General features: G+C 39.5%; 1 protein-coding gene across 1 annotated transcript in view; it reads left to right on the top strand.

The window, feature by feature from the left end:
- Positions 1 to 12,697, top strand: part of MED13L (mediator complex subunit 13L) — a 294,964-nt gene extending 282,267 nt beyond the window's left edge. Inside the window, 5 exon segments of the mRNA XM_047698034.1 lie at positions 356 to 532; positions 1,774 to 1,931; positions 4,421 to 4,582; positions 6,691 to 6,803; positions 7,815 to 12,697. Of these exon segments, the coding sequence (XP_047553990.1) occupies positions 356 to 532; positions 1,774 to 1,931; positions 4,421 to 4,582; positions 6,691 to 6,803; positions 7,815 to 7,947 (743 nt within the window). The 3' untranslated portion in view covers positions 7,948 to 12,697.
- The last annotated feature ends 227 nt before the right edge of the window (positions 12,698 to 12,924 follow it).

Here is a 12,924-nt window from a genome sequence, read left to right as displayed (position 1 = left end):
GAGAGATTTATTTTTAGAAATGCTTCTTACATAAGTAATTAAAACTTATTTAGTGGGCACAGTCCAGTTTTAGCTTAGCCTTTCCCATATGACATGAGGCTTGGGTTATCATAACTGTATGCTCTGAGTCTGTTTTTTTTTTTTTTTTTAAGAGATATTTACACATTTAGGCGGAACTGTAAATGTGTATCCATTTTAGCAGTCGTGTTGAGTCTGTGTTGAGTCTGTGTCAGACTCCTGTCTCTCTAGCTCAGGTCCTCCTAAAACTTCATTTCTGGAGTTATTTACTGATGCACAGAAGGAACTGATGGTTTTTCTTTCTTTCCTTTTTTTAAAAATTTTTTTTATTTTAAAGATGCCGTCACGATGGGCTCTGTTTTTGGCCGAAGTACCGCTCTGAACATGCAGTCATCTCAGCTGAACACCCCTCAAGATGCTTCCTGTACACACATCTTGGTGTTCCCAACATCATCAACCATCCAGGTGGCTCCAGCCAACTATCCCAATGAAGATGGATTTAGCCCCAATAATGGTGAGTGTGGAAGGCCATAGAAGCATAGAGCTCAGATTCTCCAGCAACATGCAGAGCTGAAGCAGGGAGTCAGTGGGCTGCTGCATGTGTTCCAAAACAAACAAACAAACAAAAAAAAACAAACCATAAAAAAATACGAAGAGGGGATTGAAGGTTGGAGAATCTGTTTGGTTTCGAAGATTCATGTACAACTATTACCAGGACCAAAAAAGTATTTTCCTCTCTTGTGTAATTAGTTTTTCCCCAAAGGCAAAGAATACCAGGTTGGTCATGCCTGGCACCTGGGGGCCACTCTTACAGTAAACACTGATCTGATTTGAGAAGTCTGCAGATTCCCAGACAGTGTGAAATAGCTCCTGTCTTTAGCTAATCATTGGGAATTTAATTTGCTCCAAAACAACTCCTTATTTGATTATTCTTAATAGATTTCTTTGGTTTGATTATCTATTAAGGCATTTGTTAAGTAGTGATTACTTATAAACTAAAATACCCAGTATTATATAGCCATTTGCATTGTTTTTGAAGATTTTTTTAATAGCTACCCACATTTACTCCTGTTTAGGGCGGGTGGTAAAAAGATACCAAACTTTATACATAGTGTGATCGTAATGGAATAACAATATGAGAAAAAAAATCATAGCAAAAACGTTCACAGTACTTGCATTCTGGGTGATAGTTTTCCCTTTTTATACTTTTCTGTCCAAATTTTCTGCTGTGTATGTACCTTACTTTTATAATGTAGGAAAGGATTTCTTAATGAAAACATCATGCTTTGATCTGCTTTTGGAATAGGCCTCCAGTTTCAGGGCAAACTCACACCTATTAATATGTATTAATTCAGCCTCCAGTGTTTTAGATGCTAATTGGATATGTAGATGGAGTCTGCTGTTTTCTTAGATGGTGTCAGTTTTAACTTTGTTTAATAATTAAATTGCTTCTTTAGCTGTTTTGCCATAACTTATTATGTGTCTTTGGAAGCTACACAGAGTGTGGGGTTTTGTTTTATGTTCTTTATTTCTCTAGTCTCTTAATACTTCACATTAGAAGATCATTGAACAGAATACAAAATACAAAAATAATTCTCAGCATCTTGCATCCAGTAGACAACACATTAATAAGTCTTACCAAGTTGTTAACAGTGTGTGCTTGTAACAGTCCTGGGCCAACAAAACTGAATATTGTTTAAATTGTGGATATGGATTATTTTTTAAATTTCTGTGCTTTTCCTCCCTCCTTTCTAGATGACATGTTTGTTGACCTTCCATTCCCAGATGATATGGACAATGATATTGGCATATTAATGACTGGGAACCTCCATTCCTCTCCCAACTCCTCCCCAGTTCCTTCCCCAGGCTCTCCTTCTGGAATTGGTGTGGGCTCTCACTTCCAGCACAGTCGGGTAAGGATGATTTAAAGTAGGTTGTTTAAAACAACCTCAGCCTTCAGGGAAAATAATCTTCCAGAAGGGTGATTGTCTCTTTACTTCATGCACCTTTCTTCTTCATGGTCTTGGGCCCTGGTACAAGAGAAATCAGTGTGGAAAAGTGACTCTCTAGTTGTTCTGTTTTGATTGAAGGCAGGAATTAGAAAGAAATGGATTATTATTCCTGAAAAATGTTCCTGATGAATATGTTTTATCAGAAGAATAGTCCTACTACAGCAGGGAGGCTTTTTTTTTTTTTTTTTTTTTTTTTTTTTCTCCTTTTTTTTTTGCAATGACTGTTTTCTCAGCAAAAAATAGGTTTGGTTGCTTGCTGCTTCCCAGTTATTTATTTATTTATTTACTTACTTACTTACTTTTGCCAAAATAGTGACTTTTCAGGGCTAGTTTGACAGCCCTGCTTATTTAACATGTAAAGTGACTGTCGTAATTAAGAACACATTGTTGTTGGTTGATTTTTCTGATTATTCTGAAACGAGTTTTACTCTTCTTGTTTCATGTCATGGTGCCTTGGTTTGTATATAGTTCCAGTCTTTCTTTTAGCCGGGTTTCACAATGGCAAGGGCCCATGAAAGGTTGATTTTGGAGATGTGTCCAGGCTCATGCCCCAGTATTAAGGAAAAACATCAAAGCCGACAACTAGTTTTCATCTTTAAATATCCCAGAGATGTTGGAGGTGGATTAACAGGATCGAAGAGTAAAAGGTTCTGCTGTAGCTTGTGTTAACTTTGTTTAAAAGCTAGATGATTCACTCTTTTGTACGTTTTATTTAAAATATTGTGAGATTGATGGTTTAAGACATAGAAAAATGGCTCTGTCTACTATGTTAAACTCGGCAAGCATAAACAACTCTTCTCACACTCATTTAAAGACAGAGTTGTAGTAAGAGGACTTAGGTTTCTGTCCGTGGGACTTTCGTTGCCAGCCTGGAGTTCATTGAGGGACAGTCAAAAGAAAGAAGATTTAGAATGTTAGTCATAGAGCACATAAAACCAGGAAAGAGTGACTCAGTAGGCTTACCCTCATGTAACTGCCTGTCCCCCAGTCCTCCTTTCTAGAAGGAAGAGTTTTTTTTTAATGTCTTTATTTCCTCCATAATCATTTGTCAGTTAATGACAGTTTATGGGTTCTTTGGAGATTGTTGTGATAGGAACCAAGATTTCAGATTTTATGTCAGATAGTTTTAATTTAGGATTAATGTGAATTCTAGAGGCAAATAGCATAGCAACTAAGAACACGTGCCCTGGAGTTTGATAGATGTAGCTCCGAGTTACAGCTGCACAGCTTCTAGCATGGTGACCTTGACCAAGCTTTCTTGGCCTTTCTTAGCCTCATTTACCTTATCTGTGAAATGGAAATTATAACAACCACCTTTCAGTGCCCTTGGTTGCACTTCAGCTTATCCAGGAACAAAGAATTGGTCTTTGAATTGCCATGTGAGTTTGTAAGAAACAGAGCTTTGCTGTACTTTCTGCCTTTGTCAGACCCTCAGGCCCTGAAGTCCGAGATTGCATGTTCTGAAGCTGGTCAGGTGGCCCTTTTCTGTCCTGAGCACCTGCAGCCCAGTGACCCCTGAGCAGCTCTCAGTAGTTCCCCTTTCTGAAGCATTAATTTTTGATAGCCAGTTAAGGCATTACAACAGCAGAAAGAATTTGTTCAGGGTTGCAGTAAGTTTTTATTTTTTGATCAACTCAGAATTAATACAATTTGATGTGATAGTTGAGGACTATTTTTTTCCTCCGAACAGAAGGCCTTTGAAAACAAACGATGACTTCTTACTGCTTGCATAAAAAGTAATTTTCAGCTCTTGGAGCCGGCTAAAAGGACCAAAGAGGAGAAAAATATCAGTTGCCAAATGCACAGTAAGGCTCTCACAGAGGTTTCGTATTAAGGAGTTTGCTGAAAATTAAAACAAAGCCTCTTCTTGAGCAGATCTTACACCACTGGGGGGGTCAGGGACACTGTTGTCACACAAGGAGTGGTGCAGTGTTAACGTTTTCCTAACATCCGTGTTGTTGACAGTAGACGGTCAGGTGCACTCATGTATTTTGATTGATTGCTGGTGAAAGAGCACCTGGGTGTGGGGGTGCCTTCAGCTGCCGGAGGCCTTCCTTTCCACCTTTAGTTTGATGCCTTATGTCATGGAACCCATCTTACTTGAACAGAAAAGAAACCAGAGCAAATAAATCTGTATTTGCTTGACTCACGTAGATGTAGTTAGTTTTGCTGGGACCTTCTGCCTGGGCCATATTTCTCATCAGGTGTCTTCGCGTGCAGCAAAGACCACGTGCCTCCCCTGTTGACCTTTCTCAGTCACCTGGCGTTTTTGTGTGAAAAGCTGCCAGAAGGGGGTCCACAGTGTGCAGAGTGATTTGGTAAAAAGTTGAATTGCGAGCTCTCTTCGAAGTGATAAGTGCTGATCATGCTCTTGGGACTTTGTTTTTCAGAGTCAGGGTGAGCGTCTTCTCTCTAGAGAGGCACCTGAGGAGCTGAAGCAGCAGCCTCTGGCCCTCGGGTATTTTGTATCAACTGCCAAAGCGGAGAATCTCCCCCAGTGGTTTTGGTCATCGTGTCCCCAGGCTCAGAACCAGTGCCCCCTCTTCCTAAAGGTTGGTTTGGTGTCATGTTTGAAGTTTTGGGGAGGAGGGTCTTATGCTTAAATTCGGGTTTGGTTAGAAACTTGAATCTTAGCACATAGACATAGTTTCTTTCACATCTTCTTATACTCCGAGGGGATTTTAAATACAGTTCGTGGGGGGTGGGGTGGGGAGTAAATCAAGAGAGGAACCCAAAGCCATTAACACAGAGGAAGCAATCACGTTAACCCAACGCGGAGACTTGGTGGGGCCCACAGGGCACGAGTCGGGTGGACACTTGGTTGTGTGTCAGTCCATGCTGCATTGCCATCAGTGAAGGTGAGCTTGGGCAGAGGTGATCATTGATCTCTTCCTCTTCTGCCAGAGGCTGCAGCTTCTTCATTAGAGTAGGGCAGGAGGCAGCTAAATTTACCTTGACACATGCTCATTCTTGTAGATCTTGGAATTTAAGGGTTAAAACAAAAGATCTCCCACTTCAGTTTGGATGAAAGAACCTGGAATGAAATCCATGTCTCACCCACAGATTGGCAAGAAGCCAGAAATTTGACAACATACTCTGTTGGCAGGGCTGTGGGGGAGATGGCCCTGGTGCCAGTAGGAAAGCCAGGTGACACAACCCCACATGCTTCCCTGTCGATGCAGCAATTCCACCTCTGGAGGTCTGTGCAGAAGAAACTGGCAACACCAAAAAAAATGAAAAATGTAAAAGATTGGAAGCACCCGAATCGTTTACCAGTAAGGGACTAGTTGGATGAACTAGGATATCCGTTCAGTGGGGTGTTAGTTATCCACAGCGAAGCAAGGACTGTTGTCGTATAATCAGTCTTCTGAGTGTAGATTACCTTGTAGTAATTGTGATAAGGTGTGTGCATGCACACACCTGCTTGTGTTTCCAAAAAAAAACCAGGAGAGGTTAAACCAAACACAGCTGAAGCAATTTCCTTTAATGGCTATGACATGCTATGATGAAACCCAGGAAGTTACATAAAAAATCCATGTCATCTTTATTTCCGATTAGACTTGTCAGGATGAACCTAGATTTATTTTTTCCTCTTAAGAAAAGCATACACATTTTTTAGCTCGGTCTACTGAAAAAGCTTAAGAGCAGTAACAGCTTCGTATCCATAAACAACTCTCTTGCTATAGTTGTCATTCTGAAATACCATTTATCATTTGAAAGAACCAGAGTTCCTTTGAAGAAAGGACTGATTGTGGGTCTGAAGTAAGAAATATTCAAGATGAACCTATGATATGTTGTCACACCGAAAAGCAAAAAAGTTACATAAGATAATTAGAGTTACTTCAAAGGAACCAGGAGCCTACTGGAGGGTTCCCATTGACCAATTATGGGACAATTTGAACATAAAGAGCAGTGGTAGCAGGAGACTGAAACAAATATATGGGTTCATAATTGTATTGAAAACCAGAACATCTTCTCAGTCACCTTCTGAAGCTACTAGAGCAACAATTCATTAATCCGGCAACTAAAAAATAGAAAAGCATTTATATTAACTCTCCTTCACATACTGTATTTCTCAATTATTTAAGAAAGTAAAATTATGCTAAAGCCATTAGGTGAAAAATTGTTGGGGAACTTTCTAATGAATGGAGCATGCTGATGACCTCTTACCCAGTGATCAGTTGCGCTTCAAGTGGGACAGCAGACATTAGTTGCCTTCTGATAGGATGCGGTAAGAAGGACACAGCATCTGTTATGAAGTGTTCGTGCACCCTGTTTCCCTCCCTCCCCCAGAAAGAAACTGAGCCTAATTTGAGCCTCTAGATCTGTCAGCTTATGGGAAGTCAGGATAGAAGAACATGTTGAATGACTACCACAAGGAGACAACCAGTCATATCCAGACCCTGTCGCCTTTTAGAGACTAAAACCCAAAGAAGCATGGTATCTAATCATTTGCAATGCATTTGTATTTGCTGGAAAGCTATATATGGAGTTACTTGGGATCACATTGGGTTACTGTGAGTTTAAAATTCACGCTTCTAGAAGCAGTGACTTCTAAGGACTCCAGGGGGCATCTGCTGCAAGCAGATGTGGGTCTGCCTTTTTTCCTGCTCCGTGGGCGATGAGGCCAGGAAGGTAACTGTCTTTGTTCTTTTGCCAGGCTTCGCTGCACCACCACATTTCTGTAGCACAGACGGACGAACTTCTCCCTGCCAGGAATTCTCAGCGGGTTCCACATCCTCTTGACTCCAAAACCACATCTGATGTTTTAAGGTAGATACAGACATAGGCAACATAACTGTGCAAGATTACTGAAATAATCTTCCTTCAGTTTTGTTTTTCCAAGGTGTTTTAAATATGGAAAGTGTACTGCCTTTTGTGCAGGGGAGCACTGTCTAATTAGCCAGTGAAAGCTGCAGTCCCCCTGTGTGAGCAGTGGATAGTATACTTTGTTAAATTCCATAGGTATGTACGAGTACAATTGCCCTTGCTTCCTATTTAAAGGAGGCATTTTATGGTGATGAAAATAGATCAGAATTAGGGGGTGGGTGGTTAGAAGACAGAGCCTGGAACCTCAAGCACTTGGCTTTGAAAACATCTTTTTTACTCCCCCGACACAGATTTTATAAATAAAATTAACTGGAACATAAATTCCATAGTTGGGACATCTCTCCCAGAAGTGTACACTAATTCTCTTGCACTTTCGCAGGTCATAAACATTCTTCATGTACCTTACGGAAATATGCAAGCTTTTTCTAGTGTTTGGTAACTCTTAAATGATTTGAAAATTAAGCAAAAACCTGATCAACATGATTTTGGCTTTCAGGGTCTCTAGTACAGCACTGTTGAAGAGAATGGGAGCCACATATCTAATTAAATTTTTTTTAGTAGCAATATTAAAATAGTAAAATACGTTGAAGTTAATTTTAATAATTATATCAATTGTATCAAAATTATATCAGAATAATATCAAGTGTATGAAAAACAGTATCATTTCAGTAGTTAATATAAAGATATCCATGAGCTATTTCACTGCCTTTTTTTTTTTTTTTTTTTTAATGAATTCCTTAAAACCAGGTGCCCGTTTTATACAGACAGCACACGTGACTCCGCCTGTGGCAGTCGTGCAGGGCTAGGTGCAGCGGGTGCATGAAAGGAAGGACCGCAGGGCCGAGGGCAAGAATGACCCAGGCCCTCCCCCGCTGACATCTGGAATGCTCACATGTACAGCCAGCGTCCCCTCTGCTGCGCCTGTGCCTCTGATCTGTGTCTTCTCTCTGGCAGGTTTGTTTTGGAGCAGTACAACGCTCTGTCCTGGCTCACGTGCAATCCGGCCACCCAGGACCGCACCTCCTGCCTTCCCGTCCACTTTGTGGTGCTCACTCAGTTGTACAATGCCATCATGAATATACTTTAATTGGAAAAGCACTTGTTCTCTCTGGCTCAGTTCCTCCTCCTTGCAGCCTCATCCGAGGAGCCTGCTCCACTCTGCAAATGCCCCACGTCCTCTTCTTGAGACCACGCTCTACAGTCCTGCACTGTGATTACTCCTCTGCAGTGCTCATTACCAGAGGGATTCACTGACCCTTCTCTCGTGGACCTGGAGACTTCCATAAGCAGTGACTTTTAGCCAGTGTTATGGTGTGTGCAGCCCCAAACCACTGGTCCACTGGAAGTTTTTTTGTTGTTGGTTTTTAAGAGGGAAACAGAAGAGACAGTATCCTTTTGCACAAGAGTCTGTGTTTCCAGTCTCTGTTTAAAAACAAGGGCAGTTTAGCCCTTTTGGATGAAATCCTCTAGTTATTGGTATATGGCCTGTGGGTTACCCGAACTCCATAATTTGGGACTTTTTAAAGATAAGAACCAGCTCAAGTATATGACTTCATAATGGGGTTTCTGTCTCCCTAGTGCTCCCATCTAGATCGGCATGAATGCTTTGGTTGACTTCATACCTGTGTGTAGATACAAAAGGTCTGGAGGCATCTTCATTTTGTTTATTTATTTTAAGTTGTTTTGTCATGTTTTTTGTGACTTTTTAATTTTTTTTTTTTAAATCCATGAGGACCAGGTACAGTAGCTGAAACCCAACTCAGATCCACCATAGGATTCTTTGACTACATACCTCTGTCCTAGAAGCCGGAAAAGGAGTGAAAACAGATTGGGGAGATATGCCTAAAAAGTAATATATTCAAAACCACCCAGCAGTAGGCTTTACTAAGAACAAACTGGGTAAACATTCTGCCATGTTTCTTATTAAAAGTGGCCAGCGTTTCATGAAGGATAACATTTTTATACAGAAGGCAGTCAAGCTCAACCCAGAGCCATGGAGGCAAGTACCTTCATTAGTTTTATATAGTCACAACGGAAATATATTTTCTAGTGAATTCTTACTGAAAGCCAGGTCTCTCCTCTCATTAGCTCAAAAGGGACTCATGTACATATCATAATTGAAAGTGTTTGCTCATAAAATCAGTTATAAATATGGTGACTTTTTTCTGGACCATAGGAATATTATTTCAAAGAAATATTACAACTTAACCATTAAATTAGTACTTGAAGTTGAGCCTTTGTGGTGGGACTTTTTAAAAAAAAAACAAAAAAATGCCTTTTTAAAGCATTAATGGCTAATTGAAGTATTTTATGACTCCTCATTCCAGGCCCAAGAGGGTTGTCTTTAAGACCCTGTTTCTGACCCTGATGTCGCGGCGTATTTCTGTCTGAGGGCAGTGGGCGTGGGCTTGCCTCCCGCAAGCCGCTCTGGTCAGGCTGTTGAGCTCTAGTCATCTGTGGAGAGAATCATGCAAATTTTAAAGTTCTTCCAAGAGACTTCCATATCCTGGTTATTAACAAAAAACAAAACAAAACAAAAAAAAAACAAAAAAAAGGAAAAATGTAATAACTGATATGATTTTGTAAAAGTATTTTTCTTGAAATAATCTAACGTTTAAAACATTATATTAAAAAAAGTTGTGTGGTGGGAATATGTAAGCAGAGAAGTAACTTGTAAATGGATAATTTTATTCTCTGTGCCACCAATTGGGGGGGGGTGACTTTCGCAATGTATAGGTTAAAAAAAATCTGATATATCAAACCATTTGTATCTAATATGTACAGTGTAAAATTGACTTTAAAAATATTGCAGTGCTATTTTTTCTTAATCAGAAAGGAAAAATTCTCAAGGCCTTTTGAAGAGCATAAGATGATGAAGATTGTAAACTTGTATAAAGTTATCTTGGTGAGAAGACAAATTGTAAAGTAGATATTTGTAATCTTTTACCACTTTGGGGTTGCTTTTTTTCCCAGAATTCATCAGAACTTTGAATTTTTTTTTAATATGGGCTGTTTTTAATGCAGGGGCTTTTCTTCCCTAGACACCCAATTCTAAGCAAAAAAAGAAAAAAAAAAACACAAAAAACAAAAACCCCTACAAAAATTAAAAAAAAAAAAAGGCAGCAAAGGGTAGTTTTCATCTGGTGTCTTTTATTTAAGTTTTTTAAGTTAAGAAAAGCTGGTGACATATTTATACGTTTTTGTGCAAAAATAAATGAATGGCAATAGATTTTAAAAAATCTTATTATGTACTTCTGTGTGAAAAAGTCTGTATAATATTTCCCTTAAATATGCATTATTTTACTTGTGAGTTTTTTACTGAATTAATCTGAAATGTACAAGCCCTGGATTTGCTACAGAGTGAGAAGTTATTTTATTTTTTTTTTTTAATTTTTAATTTTGGAAATTCTGCAGAAATCAGAACTCTTACCATGGTTTGAACTAAAAAGGGGAAGCGGGGAAGGGAGAGGGTGGGATTGTGCAGCATGCTTGTATGTATATTTCAGAACCTTTTTTAAATGTAAAAGCTGTACATTTCTGGGAAGTTCTGAATTTCTTTTGTTTCCTTTTTTTCCTTCAAGCATTTTGCAGTGAGCTTCTTTTATATATAGCAAACAATTTGAAAGAATACAAAAATATGTGAAGTTCATTTAAAACTACAGTATAGCGCTGGTACAGTACACTAAAGACTTTGATAAAAAGAAACAATACTAAAAGGCCTCCATTTTAAATGTCATTCATATATACCTTGTGAATGAGAGCTATATACTTTTACACACTTTTTTAGAGGAATAAATTATTGAATTACTGAAACTTTGAGTGGCTTTTTTCCCCTCCCATCCTGTCTTTGTAACAAAATGATCCACACCTGTTCAGAAGGTGTATGTGTAATGGATTGAACATTCCTTGGCTAGGAGCCAGGCTCTACCTTCCAGAATAAGATGGACGTAGGACTTTACTGCCATGACCCCCCTAACCAACAGTTGTTCTCAGATGGTGTTCTCATACTCCAGGGTATTACTGCATTCCTACATTTGTGTTGAGAGCCTACATACACGATGTTGAAGTAGGAGCCCTGGTGGTTAGTTCTGTAACTGTTCTGAGTAGATCAGATCTGTGACCCACAGATGGTGGTCAATCCTAGAACAAATTATAAGTCTGTTTTCCACTTCCTTTCTCTTCACGATCTGGGCCAGTTTCTCTTTGATATTCCTTAGAAATAGCAGATCTCTCTTTGCTCTCTGCCCTGTTCACAGGCTGGTGACAGTAGAATGCTATCTAATACAGCAGGTACATGCAGGGCGCTGGTTGACTGCACAGCCGCCACTGTGTCCTCCTTCTTGGGTCCATCAACTAGGGAGAACCACAGGCTCTCAGGGGCAGAATCTTGCTCAAATGGGAGACCCCAGGACTTGGCAGAGCTTACAGTCAAAGTTTGACTAAATGTTGAAAGAGCTTGCTTTTAACCTTCCTCCATCCATTTAGAAATAGCATTGTTCTGAATTTAACATTGTTAGAGCCTAGAGGGAAAGCTGCTGAGACTGCTTGGCCTCTGTTACTTTATCTGCCAACGAAGGACGGGCGTGAGTCTGAGAAATGCTTTGCAAATGGCAATGCTGTGACCATGTTATTGTAGTTGTACCATTGAAGAAGGTGGAGAGCGAGGCCACCTTTCGGTTAGAAGACCACTCCCGTCTCTGCCTCACCAGTCACCACGGCACGGTTCGTAATGCTGCTGGCCAAAAGCATTATAAAAGAACCACACATGCCCCAGATCCATTGTAATCAGGTCAGTCCAGTGATACCTGTGTCCCCTTAATAAGCAGAATTAGATGATAATTTTTACAAGTGTTCATTAGCTTAGATACTTAACTCCTACATTGGGTGGGACTTGATCCAATAGTTTGTGAATGTTGTTTTCATAACCACTGGCTGCACCAATTTGGCAACTGCAGCCAAACCTCTTTGAGGCAGGAAAAGTTATTTGTTGAGTGCATTTAGACATTTTGCAAATCAGGTGAAGAAAAAAATCTGACCGGGCGCTCAGGAACCATCAGCCTCCAGCCATTTGCTTTGCTTCAATTCCACGCCACTTTCTGTTCCCACTGTTCAGGAAGGTGTGGGGCGAGGATTTGTTCCCAACAGTTATCAAAGAGCTAAAAAAAATACATTTTTTTTTGTAAAAAGTGCAATTTGTCAGTAGAAGATTTTAAAAGCAGACTTCTCATAAGACTGCTGAAGCAGAAGCCACATACTGAAACTTGTCCTTGCCACTTGTCCTTAACAAAACACAAGCCATGACGTAAAGAGCATTTTTTTTTCACTTTTGAATCTACCACATGCTAAAATCCGATCAAAATGCAATTTTAATGTATCGCCATGTTATCTCGTTGTTAAACGATTTGCTTGTTTACATCCCCTTGACAACAAGTTCACTTCGACAGTAATTACTTAATGCCATTAATACCTAACGAGACACCATTAGAAAATTCTGTTGTGCCGGGTCACTGTGTGGTTGTAACGAATGCCCTGGGCATCTTACTCCACTTGGAACCAGACCTACCAATCTTCTGCTACTGCAATTGAAAATTTCAGTTCAAGTTTTAAAAAAAAAAAAAAGATTTTTTTGACCCTTCCTGCTTCTGCCTAAACTCCAAAGTAATGAAGCAGATAAGAAATAGAAGTTGATGAGGAAGAAAGTTTAATCTCTAGGATGGAGCTTGGGTAAGACTGAAGTATTGATTTTTCTCTGTAAAAGGTTATTTCCTCAATAAACATTAGTTACCAGGTGATAGGAAGGCACAGACAACATGAGGGTCAGTGTCACTTTTTTTTTTTTTTTTTTTTTAGCATTTTGAACCCCAGGTTGGTATTCTTTTTTTAATACTGCACTGGCATGGATTCTTTCTATATTAACACATGTTTAGGGAGTAAAAATAGCATAGCATTCAAATTTGCCTAAATTAAACAAACACAAAGAACCAATCCTTAATACATTACTCTTAGAGCAGACCCTGAGCGTAATATTATTATTATTATTTTTTTAAACGAGCAGGGGAGTGAG

Source organism: Lutra lutra, chromosome 12 (assembly GCF_902655055.1).
Source record: "Lutra lutra chromosome 12, mLutLut1.2, whole genome shotgun sequence".
NCBI classification, from domain to species: Eukaryota; Metazoa; Chordata; class Mammalia; order Carnivora; family Mustelidae; genus Lutra; species Lutra lutra.
Note: the sequence above shows the minus strand (reverse complement) of the source record. Positions and strands in the feature narration are given on the sequence as shown.